This window comes from Acomys russatus, chromosome 32 (genome assembly GCF_903995435.1).
Source record: "Acomys russatus chromosome 32, mAcoRus1.1, whole genome shotgun sequence".
NCBI lineage: Eukaryota > Metazoa > Chordata > Mammalia > Rodentia > Muridae > Acomys > Acomys russatus.
The window spans coordinates 1285182-1305738 of record NC_067168.1 but is presented as its reverse complement, the minus strand read 5'-3'; the positions used below and the strand labels follow the sequence as shown (position 1 = coordinate 1305738).

The following is a 20557-nucleotide window of genomic DNA, read 5'->3' as shown; positions in this document are numbered from 1 at the left end:
CCACTTAGTGGCCATGGTCCTAAACTGCAGGGAAAGGAGGAAGGGACCAGAGCATGAGGAAGACATTTAAAATGTGATTGAAAGTGGTGTAATGAATGTATCTGGCAAACAGAAGGAAATAAGTAACAATGCCATCTATTTGCAGTCCTGTTCACTGTTAATTTTTAACTTATGTAGAAATGTGTTTAAAGCTGAAGAAAATGGATGAGTATTATCATTTAACATAGTAAAGGAATCCAGAGTCTCCAACACAAACACAAGGTGAAAATCTCCTGAGGACAAAGACCAAGCCCCAAGAGGGAAGAGACTTAAGCAAGTGTCTCATGAAGCTTTTCTCTATTATGTTATCTAAAATATACACATCCTAGGACTGGAGAGACAGCTCAGCAGTTAAGGACACATGGTGCTCGGCTCACAGTACGCACACTGGGCGGCTCACAACCACCTGTAACCCCAGGTCCACGGGTCTCCACAGGCAACTGCACTCACACACGCAATTAAAAATTCAGTTGTTTTGTTTTTCTGAGACAAAGTCTCACTATGTATCCTTGAACTCACAGATATCTGCCTGCCTCTGCCTCCTGAGTGCTGGGATTAAAAGTGTACACTATCATGTTCAGCCTTTATGAATAATAATCTTTTCAAAGCCATGGGCTGGAGAGATGGCTCAGTGGCTAAGGGCATGGTTCCAGCCCACAGGGCAGCTCCTTAGCTCCATTTCCAGAGATCCAGTGATCTCTTCCAGCCTCCACTGGCACCAGACCAGGCCTCCATGTTGCGTGTATGCATGCAAGCTGCAAAGCACTTATACTCACTGAATAAAATAAATGCATCTTTAAAATAATTTAAAAACTTTTTTTTTTTTGGTTTTTCGAGACAGGGTTTCTCTGTGTAGCCTTGGCTGTCCTGGACTCACTTTGTAGACCAGGCTGGCCTCGAACTCACAGCGATCCACCTGCCTCTGCCTCCCGAGTGCTACCACGCCCGGCCCTTAAAAACTTCTTTAACACACATTCTCTCTCTCTCCCTCCCTCCCTCTCCCCCTCCCCCTCCCCTCCCTCCCTCCCTCTCCCCCTCCCCTCCCTCTCCCCCTCCCCTCCCTCCTCCCTCCGAGTAACTAGTATGATGTAGGTCACAAACCTGCTTCTTCAGCTTTCTTCGGAAGAACTCGTACTTTCTCTTGTAATCCCTGGAGTAGGGCACTGCCTTTTGTTGAAAATTTTGGGAAAACAAAGAAATTTTAGGTTGTTTTTATTCTAAACAGTATTATAAGCTCCCCATGGACATTTTATGAAAATATATAAAAAGAAATATTATTTGGAAATTAAAATTATATTCGAAGAAAAGTGAACAGAAAACTTAAAACATTTTTCTCTTTAAGATAAAACTGCACTCAGCAGTCCCTGTGGCTGTAGTTTTCATCACGCATCCCCTGTGCCCCCTTTTTAAAAAGACCATTTTTCTATGTATGACTGGCTGTACTCCAGGCTGGCCTTGTATGCACAGACTCACCTCACCGACCTCTGCCTTCTGAGTGCTGGGAGCAACAGCATGTGCCACCAGTCCCAGCTCATGCAATATGCTTAGAATGTGACATGCTAAAGGCAAAATAAGTCTTGCAAGTAGAGAAAATTTAGAAACAGAAACCTCTACTTCTGAAAAGGCTTTTTTTTTTTTTTTTTTAAAAAAAGACAATGTTCCTCTGCCTCTCAAGTGCTGGGATTACAGGCGTGCGCCACCACGCCCGGCATCTGAAAAGGTTTTGAACATGCTTCTCTATGAAAGGAACAATTTGAAAAATGCACTTTCTCCTTCAACCCCCAGGAGTCCTGTTTCTTACTTATTATTTTTTTTTAAAAGTATACACCAAGATACTAGACACTAATCTAAGACAGGAGCTTTTGAAACAGTTCTGATTAAAAATCTAGTTCAAGATGTGATCCTGGAGATTACAGGGAGCTGGTCATTCTCCTGTCACAGGCTGGCTCCTCTCTGGTTTGCCGCTCGGCTTTAGACTGCTGGGCTGAGCAGCCTATTGCCCCAGCCGGACGGCGCCTCACCGTCCAAGCTTGCCGCACAGAGTAAAAATGGCTTCACGCTATCTTTTCGGAGAAAAGAGTAGGCACGGTTAGGAGGAGGCCACCTTTGACCTAGAGCACCAGGACTCGGGGACACTCACTGGTCCAGCTGTCGCCACGTTCTGCATTCGAGGATCTTCCCACTGCGTCTTTTTTATGTCTGAGAGGGAAAAGATAAGAGTTAGTTCTCTTCCTCAGTCCACAACTGAGAACTACAAACAGCTGCAATAGAAAAGCCACGAGGCACATACTGTGATTTATGTAGAAGACTCTCCCGTCTGTGTGAGTTCTTTCCTCCCATCCTGGCTGTAATGAAACATTCATTGCAAGTATTTTAGTACCAGGTCATAGATGTACAAGGAATTTTAGAAAACAAAACCCAAACCAAAAACCCCTTCGGCATTGTCTGTATGCTTAATCTGCACATATCATTTTTAACAGATGGCACCAATAGTTAAATGACCACGCTCGCTATAGCTGTTAAGTAACTCCTATGTTCCGAGGTACAAAATGCCTGAATCAGTCAAGTGAGCTCAGCAACACTTACAGGTAAAGGCCCCAGGTCATTGGACGAGTCGACGGGTGTCTTTGCTTTCATTTGAGCGGGGGTTTTCGATCTTGGATCTTCCTTTATTTGGTTCAGTCATAAATAAAACAACACACATACTTTAAAATAATGGTAGTCACTGTGCTGCAGTTGTTTTGTAATGTTGATGGATATTTAAAATACTCTTTGGAGTTATCGACAGCTCAGTGGTTAAAGCTTTTGCCATGAAGAGAGAGGAATGGGGTTTGGATTCTTAGAACCCATGCACATGTCAGTCAGGCACCGTGACCTGCTGTAACTCTAGGCATGGATGGTGGGGAGGGACCCCACCGGCAGGATGGCGAGGGAGGCGTGGATGGTGGGGAGGGCCCCATTGGCAGGATGGCGAGGGAGGCGTGGATGGTGGGGAGGGACCCCACCGGCAGGATGGCGAGGGAGGCCAGCTGCGCAGACAAGCTGCGGGCTTGCGTGACAGAGCCTGTTTTTCTGAATTACTAGAAGAGCAATGGAAGATGATTTCTGGCATCAACCTCAGCCTCCACATGCATACTCACACACACGCACACACACACACACAGACACACAAATGCAGCCCATGCACACATGCAGTATGGACACACACACACACGTGCGCACACATACACACACAGATACATACACACATGCAGCATGAACACACACATGCATGCTTCACACACATCAATGCGCACACACACACAAAGCATATACATGAAAATGGAAAAATAGTGAAATAAATAAAATACTCTTATATTTCACTCATGCTTTTTGAGATGGGAGCTCACAGGACCCAGGCTGGCACTGGAGCCCTGCTCCTCCTACCACAGCCTCACGAGTGCTTCTATTTATTTAACTCCTCCTTCTAGAAGACACTACTAAAAAAAAAAAAAAATCATCCTTCTGATGGGGGAATCAGGTAACTTCCTAGTGGGATCAGCACACATGTCTTCCTCTGAGAACTACGCCACCCTCCTGGGAACCTGCTGACAACATTCTACCAAATCTGTTGGGACCTGAAGTATATCAAGTTTTTCTCTGCACGCAAACTGGTGTAAGATGGCGGCATTAGAGTGGACCACATCTGGGCAGGTGAGATGGCTCAGCGGTGCTAAGGTGCCTGATGCCAGGCCTGACAACCTGTCCCTGTTTAACACCTGGGACCCAGATGGTATAAGGAGAGAACAGCCTCCTACAAGTTCCCCTTTAGCCGCCACATACATACTGCACACATGCATGAGTACATAAATAGGACCCACATGTTGTGGCATCGGTTTGTGCATCTATCTATCTATCTATCTATCTATCTATCTATCTATCTATCTGGCAGGCGGGTATCCTAAAAAGAAAAGAGAACAAAGTGCAATTTATTTGGGTTAATTAGTGCATAATTACTATATTAGTCAAGTTATTAAACTCCTTTAGATTTGTTTAAACTATGTTGACCTTTTAAGGTAGTTATTAAGCCGGGTGTGGTAGCGTACACCTTTAATCCCAGCACTCGGGAGGCAGAGGCAGGTGATGTGAGTTCGAGGCCAGCCTGGTCCACAAAGGGAGTCCAAGACAGCCAAGGCTACACAGAACCCTGTCTTGAAAAACTGAAAAATACTTATTAAGTCGCAAGTGTTACAAATTTTAAGAACTCTTTTGTTGGTGATGAGCTAAACAGCAAACAACTTTAAATTTTAATCTAAAAGTATCAGGACTCAGATGTTCTTTCAGAGGACCAGGGTTTGGCTCCCAGCACCCATGTAGTGGCTCACAACCATCTGTAATTCTAACTCCTGGGGATCTGACACCCTCTTTTGGCTTCCACTGGTGCACAGGCATGCATGTAGGCATACACACACACATAAAATAATGTAAGTAAATTCTAATAACAACAATGACAACAACAACAAAACTATCTGTCCTGCCTCGCTGCATAAAATCTTTCTGGTAGTATTAATAAATGAGATCTTGAAAGTGCTTTGAAAATAGAAAGTCTCATAGAAAGGTAGAGGATTATTACTAAAAATCTTTCTAAGCCCTTATGCCTAGTGAGCCAAAAACTGGACACAGGAAATAAATATGCACACCTTCATAACATCTAATATAACCTCAAAAAGAAGCATAAATGGATTTTGAATACAAATACTATTAAGAGTCCCTGGAGCTGGGGTGTGGCTCAGCTGGGAAGCGCTGGCCTGGGTGAGTAAGAGCAGTGGCTGCTCTACCACAGGCCCCGAGTTCAATCCCCAGCACCCACACGGCAGCTCGCACCGGTCTGTAATCCAGCTTCAAGTGATGTGAAGCCCTCACACAGACATGCGTGCAGGCAAAACCTCAGTGCAGAGAGAAGAAAAATAAATAAGTCAATCTTTAAAAAAAAAAAAAAAGAGGTGGAGGCGGAGAACCAGGAGTTCAAGTTCTATAGCTGTACAGCTCGGCCAGCCTGGGCCACATCAGACCCATCCTCAGACAACAGGGACAACACAAAAGACTTCTAGATGTAGCTCACTTCCTACTAGGAAAGGCCGACTGTACTGACACACGGGAGTAGATACAGAGGCAATTGCCGCTATAAATTCAAAGTGAGGAGCGTGGAAGTTACCCAGGTGCTGTGGGTTGTGGTGTTGTGGTCAATAAAGAAAGGCCTCCTGTTTGGTGCATGGCGAACTTCCCAACCTTTAGGAAGGAATGCTTGCTCAGTGTAAGATGGCGGGTTGGCCTGTTGAGCGGGGTCCCTGGTGGGGAGCTGTGGCTGAAGGCCTGCGGGACTCTGGCTTGATGGCTGCTGACTGCTCTCCACTGTGGCCTGGCGTATTAATTAAGTCATACTATAAAACTACCGAGAACTCACAAATAAATGATATAATTAAAGTAGCTAGCTTAACTTGTAAAGAGAAGGTATACTTGTAAACCAGTCCTAAACATTTGAGGCTAATTCTTCTTTTCTTTCTTTCTTTTTTGGTTTTTTGAGACAGGGTCTCTCTGTGTAGCCTTGGCTGTCCTGAACTCGCTTTGTAGACCAGGCTGGCCTCAAACTCACAGCGATCCGCCTGCCTCTGCCTCCCAAGTGCTGGGATTAAAGGCGTGCACCACCACGCCTGGCTTAAAGATTAATTTTTATTATGTAAAGGTGTGTGTGCACGCACACGCATGTGCAACCATATGGAAATGAGTGCAGGGCAGAGGTGTCAGACTCCCTAGAGCTGGGTGACAGATGACGGCGAGGCCCTGACATGGCTGCTGAAACTGAACGTGAGTCCTCGGCAAGCGCAGCAAGTGCTCTGAAATCTTCACTGTGCCACCTCTCCAAGCCCAAATCACCAACATTTTAATCTTTATTCCTGAATTTTAAATAAAGTTTATATCAAATTTTGTTTCCATAATAATCTAGTTAACTAATTTTTAGCAATGTTCTCAGCTACTTAACCCACAGTAAGATGACTGGTAATTACTGTATGCTGTGAAGGCGAGCTGTAAGGCAGGTACAAGTGCCTAGAGCAGAAAGCTAGTTTTGCCCTTTAAGAGTCACAGTGGGAACAACACCAGCACAGAAGCAGCCTTGGGACCAGTGAGACAGCTGAGCAGGTAATGGTGCTTGCTGCTAAGCCCGAGGACCTTTGATTCCCCAGAACCCACATGGCAGACAGAGAGGGCAGACTCCTATAAGTTGTGTACACACACACACACACACACACACACACACACACACACACACACACACACACACACACGCTCTGTGGTGTCCTCCCTCCATAAATAAATATAAAAAAATTCAGTGATAAGAAATGTTGGTAAGATAAAATAACATGTTATCTGTCTGCTACAAGTATGACATCACAATTATAAACTTCTTTTAAGAATTATTTATTACGCCAGGCAGTGGTGGTGCACACCTTTAACCCCAGCACTTGGGAGGCAGAGGCAGGTAGATCATTGTGAGTTTGAGGCCAGCCTGGTCTACAAAGTGAGTCCAGGACAACGAAGGCTACATAAAGAAACCCTGTCTTGGGGAAAAACAAAAGAATTATTTATTTTAAGCCAGGCGAGGTGGCACCCGCCTTTAGTTCCAGCACTTAGGAGACAAAGGCAGATCTCTGTGAGTTCAAGAGCAGACTGGTCTACAAAGTGAGTCCAGGACAGCAGGGCTGTTACATAGAGAGACCCTGTCTTGAAAAAACAAACAAGTATATGTATACACACACACACACAACACACATGCACACACACACAAACACATTTACATTTTATCTGTACAAGTGTTTTGCCTGTATGTATGGACACACACCAAATATGCACAGTGCCCATGAGGGCTGGGAAAGAATCGGGATCTTCTGGAGTTAGAGATGATCGTGAGGCGTCATGTGGGTGCTGGGTATTGAACCTGGGTCCTCTGCAAGAGCAGCAAGCGCTCTAAACCATTGAGCCATCTCTCCAGCCCCGTAATTATACACAATTATAAACTTCTTTCACAGATACCAATCACCAAGATCACCTCTTAGTCAAGTATCTGAACAAGGGCCCAGGGAGATGACCCAGTGGGCAAAGTGTGTGCCACTAGTGTGAAGACCACAGTCAGATCCATAGCACATGTAAAAAGCCAGATGGGCATGGTGGCCAGCTGACAATCCCACTATCTGAGGGATAGAGGCCAGGCCCCACACAAAACGCCAAATTCAGCTAAAGACCCTGACTCAATAAATGACATGAACAGCAACTGAGGAATACACATGGTGTCAACTCTAGGCCTGCACACGCACTTGCTTTCTCATGAGCGCGCGCGCACGCGCATGCACACACGCCAAAACAAACAGCGCAATCATTGAAGGTACAGGCACCCAAAGGACCAGATTATTGCTCTGGTCTAGTCCTGACTAGATTTACTTCATGTCATAACAAGTGGTGATCCGTGCGCATCGGAGGTGCACAGGAGACGGCAGAACAAACAGAAGACACAAGTGTGAGGTCTGAGCTTACCAGGGAAGGCTGTGAGGAGAGGTGCTAAGAGGGCAGAGTACCTGCACGGTGGGCTTGGCCCATGTGGTTGTTTTAGAGTTGTGGTCTACATAGTAGGATCGTCCTCTTTCATCCTGTTTCTCTTCCCAGCCTGGTGGCAACCCAGATGATGTAGGCAAAAGCTAACGTGCACAACAAAAGAACCTCCATGTTAACCAGCAGAAGTCCTGACAGAAGCCCTTGGCCTTTCTTCACTGCCAGTGCCCTGAAATTTTTTTGAACTAAAACTACTCACCAGAACAGAAAACAGGAAGAGGATCCATTTTAAATTTAGAACAATGAACCTCATTTTAAATCACTTATAAATTCACTTATTGCTCTCAATTATTCACTCAAATATATATATAAATTCACTTGTGAAGAGACCAGACAATGACACAATAAAACACGTCAACACTAGGAGACATAATTGGACACACACACACACACACACACACACACACACACACACACACACACTGATGAGATTGTCGTCAACACTGGCCCCCTTTGCTGATGGTAAGGTGAGGCTTTTGAAAGACAACGACTCCTAGGCCACTGCTTCTAGGGAAGTGAGCTGAGGTCTAAAGGAAGGCGCACAAACCTCAGAAACCACATGTCGGTGTTGGGAGGCAGAGGCAGCTGGATCTCTGTGAGCCTAAGGCCAGCCTGGTCTACGCAGTGAGATTCAGGGCAGCCAGGGCCGCACGGTGAGGTTTTGCTTCTGTTTACACACACTCTGCTCTAATAGAGGAGGCCAGACAAGACACCAGGAGATGTGGGGTAGCAGTAGTCCATCACCTCTGACCAGCACAGAGACACAGCTGAGAAGCCACATGCCACCTGCTATCAGCAGCAGACAGTTCTCTGAGGTTGTGCCCTGTGTCTCCTTAGCTCCCCACTGGCCAGTCACTCACACTCAATACAGTGACACACAATAACCAGAAAAGGGCAGAGTTTGACCTCTTTCATTCCTGGCTGAGAGGAAGGAGAAAACTCACCACAGGAAGTGCAGGCTGTTCCTCGAAGATACAGGCTTGCAAGCTGCCTCCTCTGCTGGAATGATTCTTGAAGAAGAAAGAAAGAACATTTTTAAGCCTTCCCTCAGAGCAGGCAAGGTAGTCAGGGCAGGGGCGATGGAGCAGAACACTGCCGGGGAGGATGTGGAAAGACCCACGGGGTGCTTTCTCTCTCCTCTCTCCACCCCCAGAAAGGGCCGGTTCCCTGCACCTTCTGGTCCCTGTGCTATGTACAACTGGACTTGGATATTCCCGTGCACACCCACTCTTAACTCATCCTATCGTCCTCACCAGTGTGTCCTGGCAAGTGTTCAAATCCATTCACCTTTCCTGAGAGTTCAAACATGGCTCTTCTTGCTTGACCCAAATCAAAACCTTCACCACTTGTCTCCTTAATTACTGCAGCAGTTACAAGGGCTTCCTGCTTCAAGCATTATTTCTGTATGTCCAGACTGTCGGCTATAGGCTCGCTCTCCAGCTGAAGCCGTCAACAGAATTACAGCTACCACTGAGATGTACAGCAGCAAACACAGTGCTTCCGCTCCGGGGCCTGCCCCTTCCTCATCTCAGTCACTTCCCACCTCCTAGGCCGTGCTGGGCATTCCACTCCAGTGACTTATTTCCTGGAAATCCCATATTCTCCCTTCCCCTTGATAAGTAAGTTCTCACCACTAACTGAAATTTCTTATTTTTGTTACTTAATGACATCAAAACACAAATACACACACATGAAGTCAGAATATCCAAAATTATTTATGGTAACACAGATGCTTAAACAACCTAAGTCCACCACAGCATGAAAATGGTGGACACTTTCAGGACAACTTGTACAAGGGCCATGCCAGAGCCTGAAGAATGTTTTTGGTCATCTTAAGAGAAGTACACTGATATTCATGGCAATAGTCCAAATATCTAAAAGGGGGCTGGAGACATGGCTCACACTGGCTGCTCTTCCAGAGGTCCTGAGTTGAATTCCCAGCAACCACATGGTGGCTCACAACCATCTATAATGAGATCTGGTGCCCTCTTCCGGCCTGCAGGCAGAAGAACACTGTATATATAATGAATAAATAAATCTTAAAAAAAAAAAAAGGTAATCAAGGGAAGGAGCAGGTGGTTCAAAGGAAGACGCATATGGCTGAGTGTGATCCTCATGCCCCAAACCAACCAACCCACAGACACGAAACAGCACAGACACAGACACACGCACAGACACACACACACACACACACACACACACACACACACACACAGACACACGCACAGACACACACACACACCATTTAAAATCACGTGCAGGGGTTGGAGAGGTGGCTCAGCAGTTAAGAGTGCTTGCTGCTCTTCCAGAGAACCAGACTTTGGAACCCAGCACCCACCATGTGGCTCACAACTACCTGCAGCTGCAATGTCAAGGGAGCCGGTGCTCTTGCCTTTCGGGCCTCCAGGGGTACTTACTACACTCATGTGCACAAACCCATATGCAGATACATACAGACATATACATCCTTAAAAAGAAATTTTCTATAAAAAATTTTAAAGTATTTAAGTATACATGTATAGATGCATGTTTATGAATGTATATATAATGTTTAGGACACTATATCCCGAGGCACTAACAGTCACTGAGGCAACGTAATCGGGAGGTGAGAAGGAAGAACCAATTATTATTTTGTGGACCCCGATACCCTCTCAGGCTTAGACATAGTCACGCAATGGTTTAAGAACATTCTTAACATGTGAGGCTGAGACACGGCCTAAGCATGACAAGTGTATGCCGCCACACCTGGGTTTGACAAGGGTTCTGGGCATTAGACTCAGGGACTCATGTTTGCGTGGCAAACAATTTGAGGTCCAGCACTGAATGCTAGTTCTTCTAAATGCTCAACTCTGCGATGTGGTGTCAACATGGCTACGCACAAGCAGGAATGGCTGGGTTCCAATGACACCTTATTTATGGCAACAGGCAGCTGCAGATTTGGCGCACAGGGTGCAGCGATGACCCTGCACTAGGAATGAAGTCCTGTGAGATCAAGGTGTTCTGTCCACTTTATGACAGATGGATGCCCAGTGAGTGGCTGGTTATGGTGCCTTGTACTGGCCAGCACACAGGAAGCAGCCCCTAACCGAATAAGGCAGAGAATGACCCGAGCATCTTCAGAGAGCCAACTCTGCCTTCTACTGAATCTGCCGATGAGTCAGATTAGAAAGAGGCAGCCAGAGTTTCTCGCAGGGGTGGCATATGCTGGGATGCTTGCTTCTAGACCCTGCAGACTGCAAATGGAACCATCAGCTCTCTCCTCGTTTAATCGATGTGCCTCTTATTCACACCCGTGTACTGGTGACATCTGTGACGTAATGTTAAAGCCCCTTTGAGGGTCACGTAGTTAAAAGCGCTCTCTGCATTCTCAAGGACCTGGGGTCAGTTCCCAGCACCCACATGGCAGGTCACAACTGTCTGGAACTCCAGTTTTTGCAGGTCTGTCACTTCTGGCCTCTGAGGAAACTAAGCAAATACATGGTACATGTACATGCAATTAACACACACACACACACACACACACACACACACACACACACACACACACAAAATCTTAAAGACCAAAAAAATAAAATAAAATAAAGAAGTCTTCAACTTATATAATCAGGACAAGTGGTCTGCACAGCCCAGGAACTGGCCTGGCATGCACGGGTATGGCCATGGCAAATCCAAGTTGCCTTCTAAATTGTGTATGCACACAGACAAAATATAATGCTCGCTAAGCCACAAAACGGCCAACAGTGGTGATGTCCTGGCAAGTCAGTGCCTGCTCTTCTCTGCTATTCATCAAGCCAGTGTCACCTCACATGAGATCAGAGACACCCAAGCACACAATTGTCCCCACTTCCCAAAGGCACCCAGAGCAAACTCCTGTCTCCCCTAACCCTCCTTTAAAATTACCCCAGCAGTCAAAACCCACTGCCTTCCCTGACAACTCTCATGGACGGTGTGTGAAGTGAGCAGAAAACACAGTCTCTGGTCTCAGCGATTCTAGTCACCAAGGGACCCTGAGACGACAGTGACCACGAGGGTTGCCCGCGCTCCACTCCATACTGTTAGTGGGAGGATATGAAATCACAAAGCCATCTTACTGAGCCGGTGCCTGGCTGGCTGGTGGCGGGATTTCCATACACAGCGAGTCTGGTATCTAACTCTTCTGCAAGGTGAGCCTGTGAATCTACGTGGCTCGACGGAGGTGACTGACCACTATACACTGCGTTTTCCTCTTCTCGTATAATTTCCCAATTCTAAAAAGAACAGAATCCACACTCATCCACTGCTTAAAACGTGCTGGAAACGGGGATGAGGGAAGGGCCCATACCTCAGGGGACTCCCGGTTGTCAGCACTGTCCACCTCCTCCGTTATCTGGCGCCTGGTGGTAAACGCTCGCTGTGCCTGGAGCTGAATATTTCCGTTCTCAGCATCGGTGAGGTCATCCCTAGGGCAGAAGTTTAGGAAGGTGTCACTCCTGCCTTGTCACAGTTAGCATCTGTGGTTAGTACATGCTTAAATTGAATGTAGCTATTTCCATATGCTGATCCTACTGTCAGCACATTGGTAGCTAGTCTGGGGGGCTGGGGCACAGGGAAGCACCTTGGAAGTAGGAAGCCTCGTGCAAATGTGTAACTAACAGCTGAGACTTGGTTCACCGCTGTGCCTAGGATGCTGTCCTAGTGTGCTGTGATAAAACACCGATCAAAGCAACCCAGGGAGGAAAGGGTTTGTTTTATTTTACAGGTTCCAGTTATCATGAAGGGAAGGCAGAGCAAGACTCTGGAGGTGGGATCTGAAGCAGAGGCCATGGAGGCAGGTGTGTGCACGTGTACATGTGTGTGTGCACATGTATGCGCGCACGCACATGTGCGCTTCTCACTGGCTTGTTTCCCAATGCCTTCTCATATAATCCAGGCCACCTGCCCAGGGATGGCACAACCCACAGTGAGTTGGGTCTTCCCGCATGAATTATCAATCAAGAAAATGCCCGCCCCCCCGGACACGCCCACAGGTGCATCTGACGGAGTCAACTTGCAGCTGACAAAACTAACCAGCACTGACATGTAACTCTGTAATTCAGTCACTATTATTTTACCATGTTAGCACATGATTAAAACCCAAGATCATATAACACCCCATGAAACGACTAACAGGTAGAATTGGTCTGTTTTCTGTTTTATTTATTGAGACAGGGTTTCTCTGTGTAGCGTTGGCAGTCTTGGAACTTGCTCTGTAGACCAGGCTGGCCTTGAACTCAGAGATCTGCCTGCCTCTGCTTCTGAAGTGCTGGGATTAAAGGTGTGCACCACTACCGCCCGGCTCTAGAATTGTTCCTATTAACAGGGAGCAGTACTCTCCACGTGAACATGCAGAAGGCGATGGCAGGCCTCAAAGTTTACAGATTAGGGATCCGAGTCCAGGAATAGTACAAACCTTAGGCATTTCTGGGTAATACTATCCTAGTTATTCCTGTGTAATATAAACAGGCTATCACATCTGGAATTTTATTCACATGTGCAGTAACAAAAAATGTTAATAAAAATTTTTATAAACATTTATTTGTGTATTATGTGTGTCTACACGCATGTGTCAAGGGTATGCATGTGGAGATCAGAGAACAGCTTATGCGGATAGGTTCTCTCTTTTTACCTTGTTGATTCTGGGGATCAAGTTCAAGTTGTCAGGTTGCCCGCACCTACTGATCCTCACGGAGTCATCATCTCATTGCCCCCCAAAATATTAATTTGTTTGATGTCAGAAAACCAGTTCTTTAAAAATATAACTATTGCTTAGCAGTGTTTGTGCCTCTAATTCCACCCCTCAGGAGTCACAGATAGGCAGATCTCTGAGAGTTCAAGGCCAGCCTGGTCTACAGAGCGAGTTCCAGAAAGGCCAGGGCTAGAGTTATTTTTAAGTTGACAGATAAAAAATACATATCCTGGGGCTAGAGAAACAACTTAGCAGTTAAAAGTACTGGCTTCACCGGGCGGTGGTGGCGCACGCCTTTAATCCCAGCACTCGGGAGGTAGAGGCAGGCAGATCGATGTGAGTTCGAGGCCAGCCTGGTCTACAAAGTGAGTCCAGGACAGCCAAGGCTACACAGAGAGACCCTGTCTCGAAAAACCAAAGAGTACTGGCTTCTCATTTTCTGGAGGACACATGTTCGGTTCCCAGCACCCACAGAGTGGCTCAAAACCAGTTCTAGGAGCTTTCACACTCTCTTCTATACAGACATACATATAGGCAAAACAGCCACGCACACACAATAAAACAAGAATTAAGAAAGAAAGGGTATTGGACAGTTTGAAGTACTATGTGATCCATAGGCACACACGTCGTAATGGCTGCGTGATAAGCAGACTAGAGTGTTTGGTGTATTTATCACTCACCCGTCTGTTACTTCTGCACGGCTCCAAAAATCCGGCAACCTCATTTGCTTTTACACATATTTAACACAACATTACCAACTACGGCCATAAGACTGGTCTGCAGAGCAGGAGAGCTGCGTCTAACTGCCCCTCTGCCCACAGACATCACCCCCAAGCCCCTCATTGATTACTCTGCCATGGTTGATAAAAATATCAATGTGACTAACAGTTCTAAGGAATGTTTAATTTTTTTTTTCCACCTGCAATGGACACGGGTCACAGTGAAAGACACAGTGAAAGTGGCAGGTCTGTCTCTCTGTCAAAGACAACAGAATCTTCCACTTTGCAGTCTGTGTGATCCTGCAGTCTTGATGTCTCTGCCAGAGAGGGTGACCACTGTTCTACTTTGGAGAGATTTGAGAACAAACAGAACCAAGGTTGTTGGGAAATATCAGATGTACAGTATTGAGAGGTCAATGGACTTAGTAAGAAAACTTGTAAGTATGTGGCAGTCACCCCAAGACGGAAGACATCCATGTGACGCCATACAAGAGGGAAGACAGAAAGATACGACACCGGGAATGAGAACAGTCTGAAAATATATGCGCAGTTTTTGTTGGCTTTCTCGTTTGTTTTCATGCTGGGAATTGAACCCAGGGACTTGAGCTTGCTAGCCGAACACTGCACTAGTGAGCTAAACCTCTAACCCCACATGAGATCACTGTACAGTTTTAAACTAAGTCACTAAGGAGACAGGCACTCGAGTCTATCCTTGCTCTGTACACGAGGGAAGGTCTGTGCCTACTGTCCAAATGGGAGAGGGGTGTTTAATAAAGGACGCTTATTAGTGGTTCCTCTATAATTGAAAAATAATTGATATTTTAAAAGTGAGGTACTGGGGTTATAGTTCAGTGGCAAAGAGCTTGAAACACTAGGTCCAAGCTCAAGCAACACCTACCAAAACACTGCAAGAAAAAGCTTAGAAGTCTTATATTTTAATAGCCTACCACAAACATTTCTGTAATGTGTACATGCACTTGGGTACGGCAGCATATTCTGTTTCCTGTGGTGCTGGGTGCTCAGGGCCTCTTGCACGGGAGGTCTGTGCTCTACCAACCAAGCTGCAGCTGCACCAGCAATTAACTTTTAAAAAATATTTTGGGTTGTCTTACATCTAATTTACTTTTAATTTATACTCTGTGTGTGTGTGTGTGTGTGTGTGCACGCGCGCGCGTGTGCGTGTGTGTGTGTGTGCGTGTGTCTGTGTGTGTGTGTGTGTGCGCGCGTGTGTGTGTGTGCACGCGCGCGCGTGTGCGTGTGTGTGTGTGCGTGTGTGTGTGCGTGTGTGTGCGTGTGTCTGTGTGTGTGTGTGCGTGCGTGTGCGTGTGTGTGTGTGTGCACGCGCGCGCGTGTGCGCGTGTGTGTGTGTGCGTGTGTCTGTGTGTGTGTGTGTGCGCGTGTGTGTGTGTGCGCGTGTGTGTGTGTGCGTGTGTGTGTGTGTGTGTGCGTGTGTCTGTGTGTGTGTGTGCGCGCGTGTGCGTGTGTGTGTGTGTGCGTGTGTGTGTGTGTGTGTGCGTGTGTGTGTGTGTGTGCGTGTGTGTGTGTGTGTGCGTGTGTCTGTGTGTGTGTGTGTGCGCGTGTGCGTGTGCGTGTGTGTGTGTGTGTGTACACGCACGCGCGCGTGTGTCTAGGTATAAGCATAGCACGGCACATATGTGGTGGTAGGAAGACAGCTTTTGGGAACCTTTCTCTCCTTCCACTATGTGGAACCTGGGAGTCAAACTTGGGTTGTTAGGGGGGGGTGCCCTTCATACACTAAGCCATCTTGCTGGCACCCAAATAATTTTAAATGTTATCAAATCATTTTTTAAAAGAATCTCAGCTAAAGTAGCAGTTTCTCAGTGGTTACGTTACCTACTGGAGCTCTATACCACTACGAGCCTATCCAAGACCACACATCAACATGAAAAGCAGTAAGAAAACATATCCGGGTCAGCACATACTCAGGGCTTGGTCTTTTCCACTGTGTCCTTCTAGATTCATGGTTTACGTAGTAGGTCCTTCCAAGGACATCCTGCCTCTCCTCCCACCCCGGAGGGAGAGGAGAAGGCTCTGGTGGATGCTGCAAGTGGCTAGCAGCGTCTGGTTGGTCCAAAACAACCCAGCCAGGCTGAAAAACAGAATGGAAGTAATTAATTTGATGCTTGACTGAAGAAAAAAAAACTTTATAAATTACAAATAAAGGAAATTAAAGAAGAATTTCACATGTTCAATTCCAGAAATTATGCATAAACAGAATTAGTGCATGCTCATCTCTTAAAGCCAGAACGTGAATACTTTGTATCCAAGAATTTCCTGAAAAATGCTAAACTTAAGTTTTGCTTGAGAATGATTTAAAAATTTTCAAAAAGCTTGGAATATCAAACAAACAAACAAACAAACAAACAAGGACAAAACAACAAACCAAGCCCCAGCAAAAAACAAGCCACCAACAAAAAACCAAACCCTAAACCCTTTAAATAACAGGACAGGACATGAGGTTGGAAGGTGCTGAGGAGATGAGAAACGCAACTGAAACCAGTTTGTCGCTGGCCACTGTGAGGCACAGGCAGCTGAGGAAGGCAGCACAGGGGCCTTGCTGGCCATCAAATCAGCAAACACCAGAGACAGGAAGAGTTGTCAGCTGAGGTCAAATCCCGAGAGGCCCAACAGAGACAGGAGAGAAGCGAAAAACACTCATCACATAGGCGTGTGTGGTGATGGACACATCACTCAGATACTTGTGTCTGCATTTCCTATTTCTTCCCTGGACTCAGGACATTGTGGCCAGACCATAAAAGAGCCAAACAAGGGATTTTTAAAAAGAAGTTCACAGGAATTTGGGTCCTTAGTACTAAAAAAAGAGGAAAATGCATAAAGCCCTAAGGTAGTTAAAGTAAGGAATTAAGTGAAAAAGGTATTAACTACTGATGACGCGCTTTTCTATTAAAAGACCTTGTTGCAGGGGCTTGAGATAGCTCGGTGATTTAGCACACACCGCTCTTGCAAAGGGTCTGAATCTGGTTCCCAGACCCCTGTCAGGTGGCTAACAACTGCCTGCAGCTCCAGTTCTAGGGGACCGGGCACCTCTGGGCTCCATAGGCACTTGCATTCAAGCACTAACATCTGCATATTCTCCTCCCCACCCCCACAGAAGTAAGAAAAAAATAAAAATTTTAGATATCTCCTAACAGGAGGCCGGGGAGTGTAGCTCAGTGAGCAGAGCATGTGCCTAGCCTGCATGAAGCCATCCCTCTGTTCCCTCCCCAACACCACATGCAAGCAAGATGAGAAAGATACACGGACAGGGTCTGTAAGAGAAAGCGCTCTGTGCTGCAGGCGAAAGCGCTGAGCGGCACAGTCGGCTCACAACAGACTGGGAGTCGCTGAAAGAACAGAACTCAGCATACAGCAGGCACGCTTTAAATCTGTGGGGACACAGTAAGATAATGGGCACTTGCTGGGAGAAAAAATTTTTTTAATTTGGATCACTAACTAGTAACTTACACCAGGATACACTACAGATTGAGTAATATTCAAATGCTAAAAGCAAACCCAAAGAGCATTAGAACAAATCTGGAAAATTTAAAGCAAGATATTCCAAGAGCAAGAAGCTGTTAATAGGACTGCAAACCCAGAAAGCACAAACAAGAATTACAGACGTGACCTAAAAACCCATCAACATACAGGTGCCCATACTCTGCTAAACAAAGTCAAACAAGTCAAACTGGAAAGGCGCTTGGTACCGTGACAGATACACACAATCACATACACAGCGGGCTTCTGCTCCCTATGGGCGGCAGTGTGTGTGCGGGGAGACACAGGCTGGGAAGAAGAGAGTGCTCCACCCTTGGAAGGCTGCACCCCACAACAGGGGACAAGAAGAGATGTGGGAGGGAGGGGCTGACGACGAAGAGGGGATGGGGGGGTGGCAGGGACAGACAGGGGAAGCTAAAGTAAGTCCCCTCACTTGTCCTCTCTTTTTTCTTTTCATTTCTACATGAGCTGACGCCTCATTTCCCCCAACAGCTCAAATTCTCTTCTCTTCTTTCCTCTCTTACTTCACCTTTATTTTTTTCTGTTTTCCTTTCTTGCATATGGTCATAATATGTTGCCTTATACAGAGTCAAACTGCATCACCCGGCCTTGGTCTCAGAAGGTGTGATCTGAGTGACAGTTTAGCTTAAGATCTCCTTTTTCAATTATTCATTCATTCATTCATTTTTTGTGTTTAGATGTTATGCCTGTATGTATGCCATGACATTCACGCAGTCCCCACGAATGACAGAAGACGGCATTGTGTCCCCTAGAACTGGAGTTACAGATGGTTGTGAGCCACCATGTGGGTGCTGGGAATTGAACCTGAGACCTCTAGAAAAAAAGCCAGTGCTCTTAACCACTGAGCCATTTCTTTAAGCCCGAGATTTCTTTACCGAATGTAGCCAATGGCTAATTTCCTTTCAGATTAATAAAATTTATCAATAAAAAAAGAATTTACTGAAAGGAATATAAGAAATAAGATGCGAAGGAAGACTACAGAGAAAAAAGAAGGTGGCGGGGAGGAGGAGGAGAGCTTACAGCACCCACATCGGGTGACAGGTGACTCACAAGCGCCTCTGAGCCCAGTGCCAGGAGACAGGATGGCCCCGGCCTCCACAGGCACCTGCATGCACACACTGAATGTAACTCAAGCATACACACACACACAAATAAGAGTGTAAGCTTTTTTTTTTTTAAAGGAATATAAAACTATTTAGAGCTAGGAAATAGTACCAAAGACTTTTATTTCTTATGTGTGTGTGTGTGTGTATGAGTGTGAGGGAAGGGAGTGAGAGTATGTGCTTGAGAGAAAGGGAGAGAGAGAGAGAGAGAGAGAGGGAGAGAGAGAGAGTGTGTGTGTGTGTGAGTTTGAGTGTAAGTATGTGAGAGAGGGAGCAAGAGTATGTGGAGGAGAGAGAGCGCGCATATGTGTGTGACTGCGTGTGAGAGGGAGAACGTGAGTGTATGTGTAAGGGTGCGTGCATGCACAGCATGTATGTGGAGTCAGAGGACCCCCTTCTACCTCCCCGTGCAGGGTCCTCTTGTTATCTCTGCCACTGAAGTGTACACACTGGGCTGGCCGGCCTCCAGATTTCTGTGCAATTCCTTGTCTTTTGCCATCTTGCTAAGGAATGCTAGCACGTAGGTTCTGAGGACAGAACTCAAACTTGCGTCATAAGGCTTTTGTGCACTAAGCCCTGGCCCATGAATATTTCTTTGAAAATGTGTATTTCTCTCTCTTTCTCTCTCTCTCTGGTTTTTCGAGACAGGGTTTCTCTGTGTTAACCTTGGCTGTCCTCGAACTCACAGTGATCCACCTGCCTCTGCCTCCCGAGAGCTGGGATTAAAGGTGTGCACCACCACCACCCGGCTGTGTATTTCTCTCTTAAAGACCTGCATTAGTGTTGTCTGTGTAACTTGGGGTTTAAAAAATGGTTCCTAGTTTGAGAAAGTACAATTGTGCCTCAAACAGTAGTGGGAAAGATGTTTTCCGTCTTTGAGTAGAATTCTTGCCTAAGAAACATGGATTATCTATTTTCCTCATAAAAAACTTTCTACAAGTCAAGGAATCCTAATTACTAGTCTCAAAGCCAATATGCAAATACCTACAATTTAATGGAGTCAGAGGGGCCAGAAGGCAAGTACAAAGTGCTTAGACAAACACTTTACCCTAATCTTGTAAAACTCATGGGGCTCACCCTGAGATGCAAACAACGCAGAAGGCCACACCACACAACTGCTACTCATAGCCACACTGTACTGAGAAACGCAAGCTGCGCAGGGCAGGCCTCCCTCCAAAATTACAATTGTTTTCTTCAGATAGCAGAATTTTAAATATTTAGTCACAAACTAGATGTCAAAGGACCAGGCAAGACTTCTCTGGTCTCTGGCTGCCCAGAGGCCAAACAAGCACACTTGTGTGTCTGAATTCCTTGGCCTTTTTGTAAATAAACGACACGCTTACATCTCCTGAAATTACAAGGTGGACTCTGAGGGAATCCAAACACTGCGATGGGAGGCCACAGCATGAGGCAAAGCCAGTCTGTACCACAGAAGCGAGCCATAAATGAGGTGCCTGTGAGCCGAGTGCAGGCAAAGCCTGGAGCAGGTTTCTAAGGAACGAAATCCTGCTGAATTTTTAAATTCTCCAGGAAAGTCTTTTTTCTTCACAGCAGATGCTCTTCATTTCAAACAGAATTCCACAAGGCAAGATATCCTCTGAGCCACAACGCCATGTATTGACATTTATACCCTCAAAAACCTCTTGACAGTTTAAAAGTCACGTCAGTGAGATGGCTCCAGGGGCAAAGCACTTGCTGCCAAGCCTATGAGGAGATAAGTGCCGTTCCTGAGACCTACAAGCTGTCCTCTGACCTCTACCAGTGTACCACGGAACACATACAGGCACAGGCACACACACACACACACGAAGAGG

General features: G+C 46.1%; 1 protein-coding gene across 1 annotated transcript in view; it reads right to left on the bottom strand.

Moving 5' to 3' along the window:
- Nedd4 (NEDD4 E3 ubiquitin protein ligase) overlaps positions 1–20557 on the bottom strand; it is a 59854-nt gene that overhangs the window by 15636 nt on the left and 23661 nt on the right. Inside the window, exons 5-13 of the mRNA XM_051140445.1 lie at positions 16047–16213; positions 12002–12119; positions 11772–11927; positions 8625–8690; positions 7647–7766; positions 2626–2706; positions 2330–2384; positions 2180–2238; positions 1141–1206 (exon numbers count right to left, since the gene is read on the bottom strand). Of these exons, the coding sequence (XP_050996402.1) occupies positions 1141–1206; positions 2180–2238; positions 2330–2384; positions 2626–2706; positions 7647–7766; positions 8625–8690; positions 11772–11927; positions 12002–12119; positions 16047–16213 (888 nt within the window). The remainder of the gene's footprint in view (positions 1–1140; positions 1207–2179; positions 2239–2329; positions 2385–2625; positions 2707–7646; positions 7767–8624; positions 8691–11771; positions 11928–12001; positions 12120–16046; positions 16214–20557) is intronic.